Source organism: Balaenoptera musculus, chromosome 4 (genome assembly GCF_009873245.2).
Source record: "Balaenoptera musculus isolate JJ_BM4_2016_0621 chromosome 4, mBalMus1.pri.v3, whole genome shotgun sequence".
Classification (NCBI taxonomy): domain Eukaryota; kingdom Metazoa; phylum Chordata; class Mammalia; order Artiodactyla; family Balaenopteridae; genus Balaenoptera; species Balaenoptera musculus.
In genome coordinates this window covers 74,780,594-74,793,593 of record NC_045788.1, presented here as the reverse complement: position 1 = coordinate 74,793,593, position 13,000 = coordinate 74,780,594, and the positions used below count along the sequence as shown (strand labels likewise).

At 47.0% G+C, this 13,000-nt stretch overlaps 1 protein-coding gene across 5 annotated transcripts in view; it reads left to right on the top strand.

The window, feature by feature from the left end:
- The window catches only part of KALRN (kalirin RhoGEF kinase), a 655,634-nt gene that overhangs the window by 605,738 nt on the left and 36,896 nt on the right, over positions 1-13,000 (top strand). For all 5 annotated transcript variants that reach the window (XM_036850143.1, XM_036850145.1, XM_036850148.1 and 2 more), the window contains 9 exons: positions 306-409; positions 591-660; positions 978-1,064; positions 1,905-1,997; positions 2,766-2,816; positions 3,687-3,764; positions 6,881-7,066; positions 7,438-7,609; positions 11,087-11,325. In XM_036850143.1, the coding sequence (XP_036706038.1) occupies positions 306-409; positions 591-660; positions 978-1,064; positions 1,905-1,997; positions 2,766-2,816; positions 3,687-3,764; positions 6,881-7,066; positions 7,438-7,609; positions 11,087-11,325 (1,080 nt within the window). The remainder of the gene's footprint in view (positions 1-305; positions 410-590; positions 661-977; positions 1,065-1,904; positions 1,998-2,765; positions 2,817-3,686; positions 3,765-6,880; positions 7,067-7,437; positions 7,610-11,086; positions 11,326-13,000) is intronic.

Below are 13,000 nucleotides of genomic sequence, written 5' to 3'. Positions count from 1 at the left end.
GTTTTAAGCCTTTAAAGATGTAATTAATTGGATTGGGAGATGGGAGAAGAGCAGGCAACTATTTCTTCTTTGTCCTGCTTTCTTACGGGGGCTGGAGATAAAGAAAGGGACCCAGAACTTCACAGAAGTTTTGTCTGTCCCTCTGCACAAGGGTGAAGTCCTGGTTGAGTGCAGAGAAACCACAGAAGCCCTTGCCCTCCTCCTCACACACAGGGGGGGCGGCTTCCACGGGGCTGCAGGGTGGGGCTCGGCCCAGAAAGCCTCCTTGTGAAAATGCTTTACTCACCATTGCCTCCACCCCGTAGGGCTTCATGAAGAGAATAGAAGAAAAGGGTGTCCCTGAGGACATGCGAGGAAAGGATAAAATCGTGTTTGGAAATATTCACCAGATTTATGATTGGCATAAGGAGTAAGTGCTACGTTGCCCTGAGGATCAGGGGGTCTTGGAATCCAGGACTCTCCTCTCCTCCCCCTGTGTCTGACCTTAGGGGTGGGGTTTGGGGAGAGTCTTGTGTCATTCATCTCACCATTGAGAAATGATACAGTTCTGAAGAATGTGCCTTCCTTCTCTTCTCTCCATCCTTTAATAGTGTTTTCCTGGGTGAACTGGAAAAATGTATCCAGGAGCAAGACAGACTGGCACAGCTCTTTATTAAATATGTGAGTGTTGCCCTGCGGCCCCTCCGCTCCCCCTGCCACCAGGCTCATTTGCATGCATTTTACTGTCCCTTCCCTCCTCTGCTCTCCCTTCTCATCCCTCTCTGAGCTGTTGGGGTTTTTTCTCTGGCAGTTTGGAAGATGGGCTCTTGCCCCCTGTGTTTACTCTTCTGTCCTTGATATTTAGCCTCCTTGGTGCGTCCCCAGAGCATGGGCCACATCTTTGTCCTTTGTCTCTCCGCCCGTAGACCAGCTTAGCACTCTGAGATGATGCAGCGCAAGGCACAGCTGCCTGAGCGCCTTTCCCTCTGCCTTTGCAGGAGCGGAAGCTGCACATCTACGTGTGGTACTGCCAGAATAAGCCGCGCTCCGAGTACATCGTCGCTGAGTACGACGCCTACTTTGAAGTAAGCTGCTCGGGCTTGGCTGAACCACGCTCAGGCCGGGGCCGCCCCATTCACAAACACCAGCCGTCATCCGTCCGCGCGCGGCCCCCTCACGGCACTGTCCATCCCTCAGGACAGGCAGGGCTGCCTCAACAGAGCCGTTAGCTTCTTGGCTAAGTTCTCGTCAGCTCCTCCCCACTTTTAGAGCCCCCGCTGGCAGAACGACTCTGTAACGCAGAGACCGCTGCAGAAGCTCCGGTCCTCCTTCCGTGCCCCCGGAGCCCACTGTGCCCACGCCCTTCCTCAGCGGGCCCTGGAGGCTGCTTGCTGAGGACCCTCCTCCCGGAGGTGCTCACAGCACCTTGTACGTAGCCTCTGCTCCCGTTCCCCGAGGCCCAGCAAGCACCTCAAAGTGTTTGTTCTGCCCCAACCTGGAGGTGTTTATTTTGCTGGAGGAGAGGCAACACCATCACCTGGAAAGAGCCCTTGCCTGAGTGTTTGCAGATCTGAGTTGAGGGCCCAGCCCGTAGGCTTGTGGTGTCCCAGGGGAAGCCCTTCATTTCTGACTTGGCCGTGGCGTGGGAGAGAGAGCAGAACACCCATGCTAGCCTGTCCCTGGGACCGGGGTAAGGACACAGAGTGTGGCAGAGCTTGATAGGTAAGAAGGTGATGGTGAGGTGTGCTTTGTCGTTAATAACAAAATGAGCTATTGCATAGGCAATTCTACCCATTGCGTGGTTTGAAGATTCTAAACCTTTATTGGCAAACACCAAGACCTGCCGTCCTTGCCTTTGAACCCCTATCCAGAGCACCCCAATCCTTTGGTTCCTTTTCCCCTAATGTAGCTCCCTTGTGTTCCAGGAGGTGAAACAGGAGATAAATCAGAGGCTGACACTTAGCGACTTCCTTATCAAGCCCATTCAGAGAATAACAAAATATCAGCTGCTCCTCAAGGTAAGAGGGCTGTGAGCCCCGCTCAGGGCCAGAGCGGGGTCTTCATCAGGCTCTGAGTTAGGGAGCAGGTCAGCTCGAGGTTCTGTCTCCACCACACTTTCCCTGTGAACTAGTTGGGGGCATGTGTGGGTTTTTACCTTTTACCGGCTGGTTATTTGTGTCAGCTTTGCCCCTGAATAAATTGCATGCCTGTTGTTCCTTCCTTAAGGTTGGTGGTTATTTGATTTTCTTTTTTCCAAATCACTTTCTTACTTTGTTGCCATCACTGACTGACTTGGTACCTTTAAAAACTAAAAAATAATAAGAGCATAAAATCAGAGTAGAATACACAGAGAAAGAAAAGGAAAGGCAAAGCCCTAGGAACCTTAGATGAGTAAAACCTAAAATTTGATCATTTTTTTACTTTTTAAAATCATTTAGTTTGACTTGTCTTACAGAAATATGAAGCAAATGAGAGATTTGACAGTCCTTTGTCCCTTTCCTTCTTGTCATCATTCCCCTTTTGTCCCTATTCACACACTTTCTCTCCCCTTCACCCCTCCCACCCTTTTCCCATAGCTTTGAATCTTTGAATATTCCGGGGCTTTTCTCTGTGTGATTACATCCACCATGAGTCACAGCTTCATATCTCAGCTACTACAAAGCATTGCCATCTCTGTGAGGAAGGAAAGTCTCCTGAGTGTCATCTTGGTTTTTACGATGCTACGTTTTTTATAGGGCTCTATTTTCCTAACTGGTTTCACTCTCCCTGCTTCCCCCACTTGCTAGGACTTCCTGAGATACAGCGAGAAGGCTGGTTTGGAGTGTTCTGATATCGAGGTGAGTTTTCTGCTTGTAATGCTGGTGGCTCTTATGGGACAGTATTGGATGTCTGCCCCTAAAGGGGAAAGATGGGCTCTGGGGAATGGAGAGTCCAGGCTGGCTCCTGTCAGACAGCAAGAGCCCCTTGCAAACAGCTGCCCAGCAGGATGTAGAGTGGCAAGTATTAAGGAGCACATTGAACGTTTTTTGAGAATCCGGTCCTGGGCCAGACCAGAGCTTAGCCCCGCTCATGTTCTCCTTGTGGCTCCCAGTGACATGTGGTGGGAAAAGGTGGTATTTGAACCCTCTAACATCCTGCAGAGATTGGGTGTTTCATTGTGCAGCTTCATCCATGAATCCAGGTACTATCTGAGGCTGACATATAAATTATTCCATTTTCACTCCCTCCCCCGTCCCCGAGGATTACTCCCTAAGTGAAGTCCTTAGAGACAATGTCACCATGGGGATTATTTTAAGCCAGAGAGGTTACAGACCATTCTGGCGGGTTATTTTAGGTTAAAACCTCTAGTATTTCACAAGCGAGGCTAAGCTGTTGCTTCGGCAGCCAGGGAGCAACAAAGAGAAGAAAGAAAATGCAAGAAGGAAAGCAAATGGATAAACAGAAGTGGGAAGGTTAGGAAAAGGATGGGCTGGGTAGCATCCTCCCCGCGTGTGGTCGCTGATTCACGTGGAGCCCCTGCTTGGATGACCAACACCCCCCAACTCAGAACAGGAAAGCCCTCCCTCCTCTGAAGTGGACAGCAGGGACCAGTGTCCTTTCCTAGGGTCAAGGAGCCCCCAGGAGGCCCCTGGCTTCCAGCATGGAGCTGCCGAGCCCCCTACCCGAGTTCCGCTCCCCGTCCTGACTGCTGTTGTTCTTTCCCACAGAAAGCAGTGGAGTTAATGTGCCTTGTTCCAAAACGCTGCAACGACATGATGAATCTGGGGCGCCTGCAGGGCTTTGAGGTGAGCCCTTAAGAAGGCTTCTTAGCCCTCTCCCTTCAGGGCAGCAGGAGCCCAGGCTTCCCTTTGAAGTCCTGTGCGCGTGTTCTCTGCCTCTGTCACTCACCGCGTTTGCCCTTGTGCCTGGGCCCCTCCGAATCACAGGCCTGGAAGGTGCACCTATTTAGGACCTCCAGTGATAGGGCAGTCAGAGGAAGTCAACCAAGCTGCAGTCAGGATTGCAAGGGGCTTGGAAAGACCCCAAATTCTTTATAGTTATGGATCTGCCAGTGACCTCTTCCCTTTTCTTTCTTGCTTGAGAAATGCCGGGAATGTGAGGGAGAGCAGGACTATGTGATGGGAGTAGAACCAGAGGGAAAATGAAACACTTTTTTTTGGAGAGGGTGGTTCTAGTAAACAGGTCCACATAGTGGCTGGCTTTTTAGTTAAACGAATGTTTAAAGCTCTAAAACTTCACAGTGCACATTTCTGTTCTTTGACAAGAAGAATCAAGTCTTGGGAGAAACAGCTAGATGTACCCAAGGTTTGGATTTCAACAAATATGCTAGTGTGCTAGGGCTGCCATAACAAAGTACCACAGACTGGGTGGCTTAAACAGCAGAAATGTTATCATCTCACATTTCCAGAAGTTAGAAGTCCGAGATCAAAGTGTAGGCAAGGGTGGTTCCTTCTGAGTGCTGTGAGGAAAGGGTCTGTCCAGGCCTCCCTCCTTGGCTTGTAGATGGCCGTCTTCATGTTAACATGGCATTCTTCCTGTATCTTCACATCGTTTTCCTTCTGTACATATCTCTGTGTCCAAACTTCCCCTTTTTATAAAGACACCGATCATGTTTGATTAAGGCTCACCGTAATGACCTCTCTTTAACTTGATTCCCTTTGTAAAGGCTCTGTCTTTTGATAAGGTCGCATTCTGAGGTGCTGGGGGTTAAGACTTCAATATCCAAGTTGGAGAGGGGATTCAATTCAACCCATAACAGTGAACCTTAGAAGAGCAAATTGACTTTCCTGGTTTAAACTTAATAAGTGGCTGTTATTAATTTATATCCAAACTTCTAACTGAACATAATCTCTTTTAAATATTAATATGATAAAACTGGAACTGATGCAGTTATTGACTGGTGCTTAGTTGTTGTTGAGCCCCTTAGAGAAAGATGTGGATCTTCTAATCCTGTTTTCCCAGCAATCCTGCAAGATTTCATTATTCATTTTTTTTCTCTGGCCAAACTAGAATAAAATAGACATAAGGCAGACTGGTATACAAGTAAAGTTAGGAAATGCTATATTCAGGTTTGGGTTAATGAGTTGGATTCATGATGGTCCTGAGCCAAATTCTTCTGTCCTTTTTGCCCTTGCCGCCCATCCTGGTGTCCCTGTCTGATTTCCATTGATTTGTTGTGACCAGGAACTATGTGGAGGGTCCTTTCTGCTGTTCATTTTTTCACAGGTTCTTGTTCTCCACAGTAGACGTGAGGCATTCGAGAAGCAGGGTCACGCAGCAGAAATCCACCCCGAGTTCTCACACAGTGTTCCTTTAGTCATGCTAGATGACGTTTTACCTGTTCCCTTGGAATTATGCCAGATCTGAGCCTTTTCTGAACAAAAGTAATTCCTTTTGCTCTTCATCCTTGGTGTCCCTGTGTTTTTCTGAGCAGGAGTCTGACTTGACTTTCTCTTGGTCTCTGGAGGAACTGACCACTAACAGGAGGAACAGCATCTGATGTACCTTCTGACCCAAGTCAGACTTCACAGGAACTGTGTTGTGCATGTTTGTGTGTCCACGGAAGGCCACACACAGGAGGGTGGAATTATTTTCTCTTTTAAATCGAACACCACCATCTCCTTTTTTCATCAAGCCTTAGAGAATATGCTTTGCATTCCTTCAGCTAATTGGGAAGGACCATGAACGTACTTCCATTCCTTCTGAAGTCCGTGGCTTTGGGTCAGGGAGAAGTTAGCCCCTTCCCTTAGATTCTCTCCCTTTTAAATCCTCTGGCTTTCCCTTTGGCATTGACAGGGCTATAACTCATGGGTCAGGCTCTTATGTAATATTAATAGAGCTTTTAGAGCTGGTCACTGGCTTAATATTAACTTTGGACCAGCGTAGAGATAAGCCTGTTTGGCTGCTGACCTTGACAGTAAGGAACCACAATCCAAGCAGAGGGCAGGCGTTTCTCAGGAGCATGAAAGGAAAATGGCCTGTGTGTTGGGTAATGTTTGGAATAAGGCATCACATACAGAGAATAGGCCACATTTGCACTAAAGGGCAAAAGTTGTCACCTGAGAGTACAGTTCAGAGGAGGCCCTCTGGCCACTATCTCAGATGCCAGTGTCTTCTTGTTGCAGAACAGTAGAAAAAGCAAGAGCATCCGTGAAGACTTGCTGGGTTAGGCCATATTCCCTTTGAAGATGTGATGATGTTTCTGAAAATCTGGTTAGAACTGGCAAACCAGATAGGCTCCACCTCCTACCCTGAGTGTCAAGTGATCTGGCAACTGGAGGCATTGAAATATAGGCACCTGTCGATAGTATCTCAACTGTACCTGCTGATCTGTAGCAGGAGACTAGGACCTCAGAATTTCCCCATCCTGAAATAATAGAAGAAAGGAGCCTGACTCGTCTGATTTTTTTTTGTGGGCCGGCCTCCATCACTTCCCGTGGCCCCAGGTTGGTTCTAGGTTCATGGCTAGCACCCCAGGTCCTGTCCACAAGGGCCAGACAGGCACAACTCTCAGAGTTCCGAGGACAGAAAGGCCACTTCCAGCTCCAGCATCATCTACTTTCTGTTCTCCTTTTAATAAAAGACAAGAAGGGCCAGCATAATCCCCAAACATTTTTTTTAGCTAATAATTTTACCTTCCTTCTGGTGTTTTCCTGGAGCTGCTTCTTAGTGGTTCCGTAGCCTTCTTTCCCTTCCCTCCAGGGCCCTGTGTGAATGGGAAGGTGGCCACGGTCTGCCCTAGATGGCTGGGTGGGCCCTGATTCAGTCTCTTACTAGAGCCCGAGGCTTTTGCTGCCAGGTCTGTTGTCCATGTCCCCACAGAGGGAGGTTCTGTGACCTAGAGGATTGTGGTCACCTCCCTGTCTTTCACTTACTTCACCCCAGTCCTTCTTTCCATCAGGGCACCCTGACAGCTCAGGGCAAGCTGCTGCAGCAGGATACATTCTACGTGATTGAGCTGGATGCCGGCATGCAGTCGCGGACCAAGGAGAGGCGTGTGTTCCTCTTTGAGCAAATTGTCATCTTCAGTGAACTGCTCAGGAAGGGATCCCTCACCCCAGGCTACATGTTCAAAAGGAGCATCAAGGTGAGGATCCAGGCGGGGACGAGAAGGGGCAAGGAAGAGTCACACTGGGGGAGCCACTTCCCTAAGACAGAGACACTGGCACGAGTGAGGGTCCAGAACACTGAAGATCTTTCAGCCTAGTAACCTTCGGGATTGAAGGTTGATTATCTGTGAGAAAAAGTGACAGGCTCGGTGCCAGTCTCTACCATGATCCTGCAGGTTCTCCAAGATCATGTCGTCCACTCAAAGACAGAAACCAAAGTATTTAAGCTATTAGATTCAGGGCACATTTTTGGAAACATTTCCTGAAATACAAACTCTGAGGAACTGTAATATGTTGTTGATTTTTTTAAACTGCTTCGTATGGAAAGGATCACCTTGGTTTCTTCCAGATGAATTACTTGGTCCTGGAGGAGAACGTGGACAGTGACCCCTGCAAGTTTGCACTCATGAACAGGGAGACTTCGGAGAGGGTCATCCTGCAAGCCGCCAACGCTGATATCCAGCAGGCCTGGGTGCAGGACATCAATCAAGTCTTAGAAACACAGCGAGACTTCTTAAATGGTGAGTACTGGGTCTGGCTTCTTGCTGGGCCATTTTCAGGGGACCCCACACCTCTGAGCCTCCTTGGGTCTGGGCTCATGGTGAGTTATGAGCCCCGGTCACATTTATATGCATTCCAACTTTGTAGTTTTCAGAAACACTTTGTGTAGAATTTTTCTGAACCCGAATACACAAGTGGGCAGATGGGGCATGATAAAGAAGGCCATCTTTCCAAAAGGAGAAATAATCTCTTGCAGCCTTGACATAGAGGATGTGCCTTGTGCCACTATTACCAGCTGGTAATAATTGGGGCAAAAGTCTGAAATGGGCACATCCTCTTTGTCTCGGGGGCCAGCTATCAATGACGTGTATTTTTCCATTTAGTAGCTAATGGCTGGTCATCTCAGAGGTTCTCCAGTGCTATCTAGAGATAACTGGCAGTTTGGCAGATCAGCTCAAATCCCCCCTTTGCTCCCAACAGAGGTGATTGCTGACTCTAAATTTCAGTAATACCTTGAAACTTCCCAGAACAAACTGTCAATTACACAGAGAATGAAGCTCTCTATGGACCTGAAGGAGTACCGTATGGCCATATGTGCTCCCATGTTTACACATACATGTCCACCCTTGGGTGTGTCACCTTTTCTAGTCTAGAATCTGGTCTCTTTCAAGTGATGCAAATAGAGCACTTGCTGGATATTATCATGGAACTCAGTGCTGTGGGGATGGACCTTGGGCAAGTCATGACGTTTCTCTGGGCCTCAGTTGGCTTTTTTGTGAAAGACCTACTCTGCAGCACTGGAAGCAGGAAAACATGGCACGCCTCCCATAGAGAGCGTCATTCTCTGTGTACTCGTCAGTCTGTTCGGGGAGGTTTCAAGGTATTACTGAAATTTAGAGTTAGCAATCGCCTCTGTTGGGAGCAAAGGGGAATTTGAGTTGGTCTGCCAAACCCCAAGTTATCTCTAGATAACACTAGAGAGCCTTGTGAGATTACCAGGTATCAATTGTACTCCATGGTAAGGGATTTAACACAGTTGTGTTTATTTTAACACAAATAAAAAGAGATTATGGAGCAGAATGCCTTGCCTTTTTAAGATAGAACACGAGACTTCAAAGCAATTACACGCTTACGGAGAGTATTTGGGAGCCATGTCCCTGGTCCCCCAACTGTAGAACAGTTTGGTGAAAAAAACTAAACTAAGTGATTTCTAGGGTTCTTTCTCATTCTAAAGAGTCTAAAATTAAACACCAGCCCAGTCCTGAGGGATAGTAATGAAAGCTGTACATAGTTCACAGTTATTGAGTATACAACATTGAATTAATGCTTCTATGGATAAAATAATTTTAAGCAAAAACATGTGCATGTATACAATACATTCATTAAATTACATTCTATTTGGAATTTCTGATAGATTCTAAGCTGGAATGAGGTTTTTAAGTTCATCAATTCAGGACAAAAGAAAAATAAGGTAGGACAGTAAGTTGAAACCGGAAATAATTGAGTAACAATAACGGCTCCCATACATTGAGTCCTTTCTCTGTGCGAGTCATGATGCAAACCATTTCACATGTGTTACCACACTTAATCTTCACATCAGTGTGGAAAGCTAAGTAATATCATCCTGTATTTTTCAAGTGAGGAAAAGGAGGCTCAGGGAGGTTAAGAAACTGGTCCAAAGTCACAAAAACAGTAGGTGCTAAAATGAGAACTGGAACCCAGAACTGTATAACTTGTATAACTTAAAATTAGGCTCTAACCCCAAAACCGCAGTATAGTTGCTAGTGGTAGGGCACACATTTGTCTATGAGTTCCCCAGCAAACAGAGCAAAAAAACAGGACCAGGTATAAGACACTGTATCCATCAGCCAGATGCAAACCCTATCCGAAGATGCACAGCTTTCCTGATCCTAAGACCTAAGTTATGCAGATTGAGGCTGGTGGAAGAGCACAGACTTTCTATGCAGCTTATTTAAGAAGACATACTATTTTCAAACACTTTAGCACAGTTATTGCGTATAATCGGGTAATACCCCACTTCCATGAGATGGGTAATGATTCATCAAGTCAGTTTGCTACAGCCTGCTTCACAGCTGTCTGCTATCTGCTTCAAACTTAGAGCGGTACTTCTTTGGGCATAGTCAGTTATCCAGACTTGTACATGGTTCCAAGAGACCTTTTGCCTAATTATAGTGAATTATGGAGCTATTAATGAACCAGATTCTCAATACGTAAATATTTAATGCTCTCCAGGGAGAAAGGCTGAGGTCTGGCAGCAGCCTGTTCAGCACTTTGACGCACTCAAAAGACAAGGATGTGACGATGGACTGGGGCCAGGCTTTTGCTTGTAGACACACATGCAGGCACCTCAGAGCCAACCTTTCCCTCCTGAGACCTCAAATAGAAAGGAAGTGTGGACGATATGTTGAGTCCTATTAAAGTATATACCTATTACTATGGAAATATCCTTATAATGGAAAGTTCTCAGGGCCCCAGCTGTTAACCCAATTAAATATTTGTTACAGTGAACACTGACAGAAACAGCATCATCGGGCCAGCCTTGAAGTCACTGTTACAGAATTTGACCTGTATGGCTTTTGCCTGGCTGTACCTCTTTAGTACTAAGACCTTGGAGCTTTATCATCTTAAACTCAGGAAAACAAAGCTCACCTCTTTCCTTTCAAAGCAGCTTTCTCCAGAGTTCCACTGACCACCACTTCTCCCAGCTTCCAAACCCAAGTTACCCTGGCTTCTTGCCATCTTTTCCCATCTAGGCTGTGTCAGCCTCAGCTCCCTCTGGAGCGCTTGCCGCACCGCACCCCTTCCGCATTCCCGTGGCTCTGCTCAAGTCCAGCCTCTCCCCTTCACTATCTCATGGCTCCTAATCAGCCTGGCCGATCCCTCCCCGCACCCGCAGCAAGGTTAATGTTCTTCAGGTGTACTCTGGTGCTAGCACCTGCATTGAAAACACGAACGTTTACTTAATTCAGTCACTTTTCATGAACTTCAGAATTAAATCCAGACTCATTCACCTGCTTTCCAGATCTTTCACATCATGGCACCTCCAACTTCCCTTACCTGTCTCATCTCCTCTTCCTCCACAGAGACCCATGGCTCTGTGCTCCAGGGAATCTGACTCCATCCTGTTCCCCAGACCCACTTCCCATTTGCTTCCATCCTGCAGAGCCTGCATGTCGGGGCCTGATGGCTGGCAGTTTCTGAAGCTCTTTACTACCACCCTACCCATCCCTGTGTCCACCCACACACACACGTACTACAGAGCCCTCTCTCCCTCCTTTTGCACCATTTCGTTTTTGCATTGTCATCATATAGACAAAACTAAGAATAGTTCTCGGTAGATTATACATTCTTTAAAAACGGGGCAGTATCTTCCTCACGTATCCTCACTCTGCCTCACACCAAGCCTGTACCTCATAAGCCTTCAAAGCTTATGGGATTTCCCAAGCTGAGAGTAATGGTCTCCTCTTCCCCTGCAGCCCTACAGTCGCCCATTGAATATCAGCGGAAAGAAAGGAACACAGCTGTGATGAGGTCCCAGCCTGCTAGGGTTCCCCAAGCCAGCCCCAGGCCTTACTCCTCCATCCCCGTGGGCTCCGAGAAGCCCCCAAAGGGCTCCAGCTGTAACCCGCCTCTGCCACCCCTGAAGATATCTACCTCCAATGGCAGTTCGGGGTTTGACTACCACCAGGCTGGGGACAAGTTTGAGGCCAGCAAGGTAAGTGACAGCCCACTGCTGCCAGCCTCACCACTTTGAGGGTACAGCCTCTGGGCTTACTTTATAAAGTAGCATCTTTTTATGCCGATCATTTTAGCAGGAAGAGCCCACTCAATACAGCCTAATCTCAATGATTTCTCTTTCTTCCCCTGCAAATTGAGTGAGTTAAACCAGTTCCCCACCTCTCCACTACCCTCCTCCCCCGCCGTCCAGATACTCTGTGTTAAAGGGCTGTTGTCATCTGCAGAAACACTCTACAAATATGGTAATGTTGGAGTGGCAATTAATGATTTGTAGCAAATAGAGGAGCTGTGGTGTGGATCATCTAAAAGTCGCAACTCTAGGGTTTGACATCTTGAAGAGATTGCCCTTTCTAATGATGAGCCGCTGAAGCGAGCTCACGCCCACTGGCTGAAGCAGCAAGAGGATGTTGCCCATCAGTGTGTGAATGGGGGAAGCTAGCCTTGGATTAGACTATCCGAGATAATCCACAATTCAAACATCGCCATGGGGAGAGTCATCAATGTAACTGCAGATCCAGTCTACACAGCTGTTTTGACCCCACCAGGTAGTAGGAATGACAATGAATGGGAAAAGTGCTAGATCCCGAGTCAGGCGATCTGGTTTCTATTCCAAATTATGCAACTCAGAACTTTGCCACTTGCCCTGGAACCTCAGCAGTTTACTTAATCTCATCAGGCCTGTTTCCTCTAGAACTCAATGGGTCTATGAATGGGAACATCTGCATTTTTTACCCACATGTTCCCACCTTATAGTTTTATTTTTCTTACCCAAATTATTAGGTGATGTTGATTTTTTTTTTTTTTTTTTTTTTTTTTTTTTTTTTTGGCCACGCCGCACAACTTGCAGAATCTTAGATCCCCGACCAGGGATTGAACCCAGGCCATGGCAGTGAAACCGCCAAGTCCTAACCACTGGACTGCCAGGGAATTCCTAATTTTTTTTTTTAATTAACTATTAATGTCTAAGTTCAGTTCTGTGTAAGAGTAACTATACTGACCTATTTTATCACATCAGCTGGAAATTATTTTTTCATCTTAAAAATCCCCTGCCCTTGTGAATAAGTTGAAGTCACATTAACTTACTGAAGAATTTCTGGCTCTCACCATGCTCTCTGAGGCAGCCAGGCATCTGTGGAAGTTACAAGTCTGTCTAGAAGCAGCTTCCCTGGTGCAGAGTCATGTGCAAAGGTCATGGAGGCAGGACCCTTCATATTAATGAATACAGGGGGACTGGAGTTCTCTTCCCACAGGAGTTGGGTCAGGGTAGGTCATGGCCTTGCCTTTGAATTGGGAAAATGTCTCATTGTTACTGCTGTCTCAAGGAGGGTCAGAATGTAGAGTAAGACCAATGCTTTTTCAAAAGGAAGAAAAACATGTATCAAAGAGCCTGTGTTCTTTTCTTTGGGGGATGGTGACCACTGACCTGACCTTTGCTCTGACCTCACTCTGCCCAGGTGCTTACGTATCCCCGTGTCTGTGCCACACTCTTCCTTCCGTGAGCTGGAGGATGCTGGTGGGCAGATGCATGCTAAGGAGGGACTCCCAGGTGGAAGGCGTGTTTACACCTTTACCTAAGGCTGGGCAGTATCTCCACCTTTTCACCCTCAATTATAATATTAATGAGACATTTTCATTATAAATTTTTCATTATA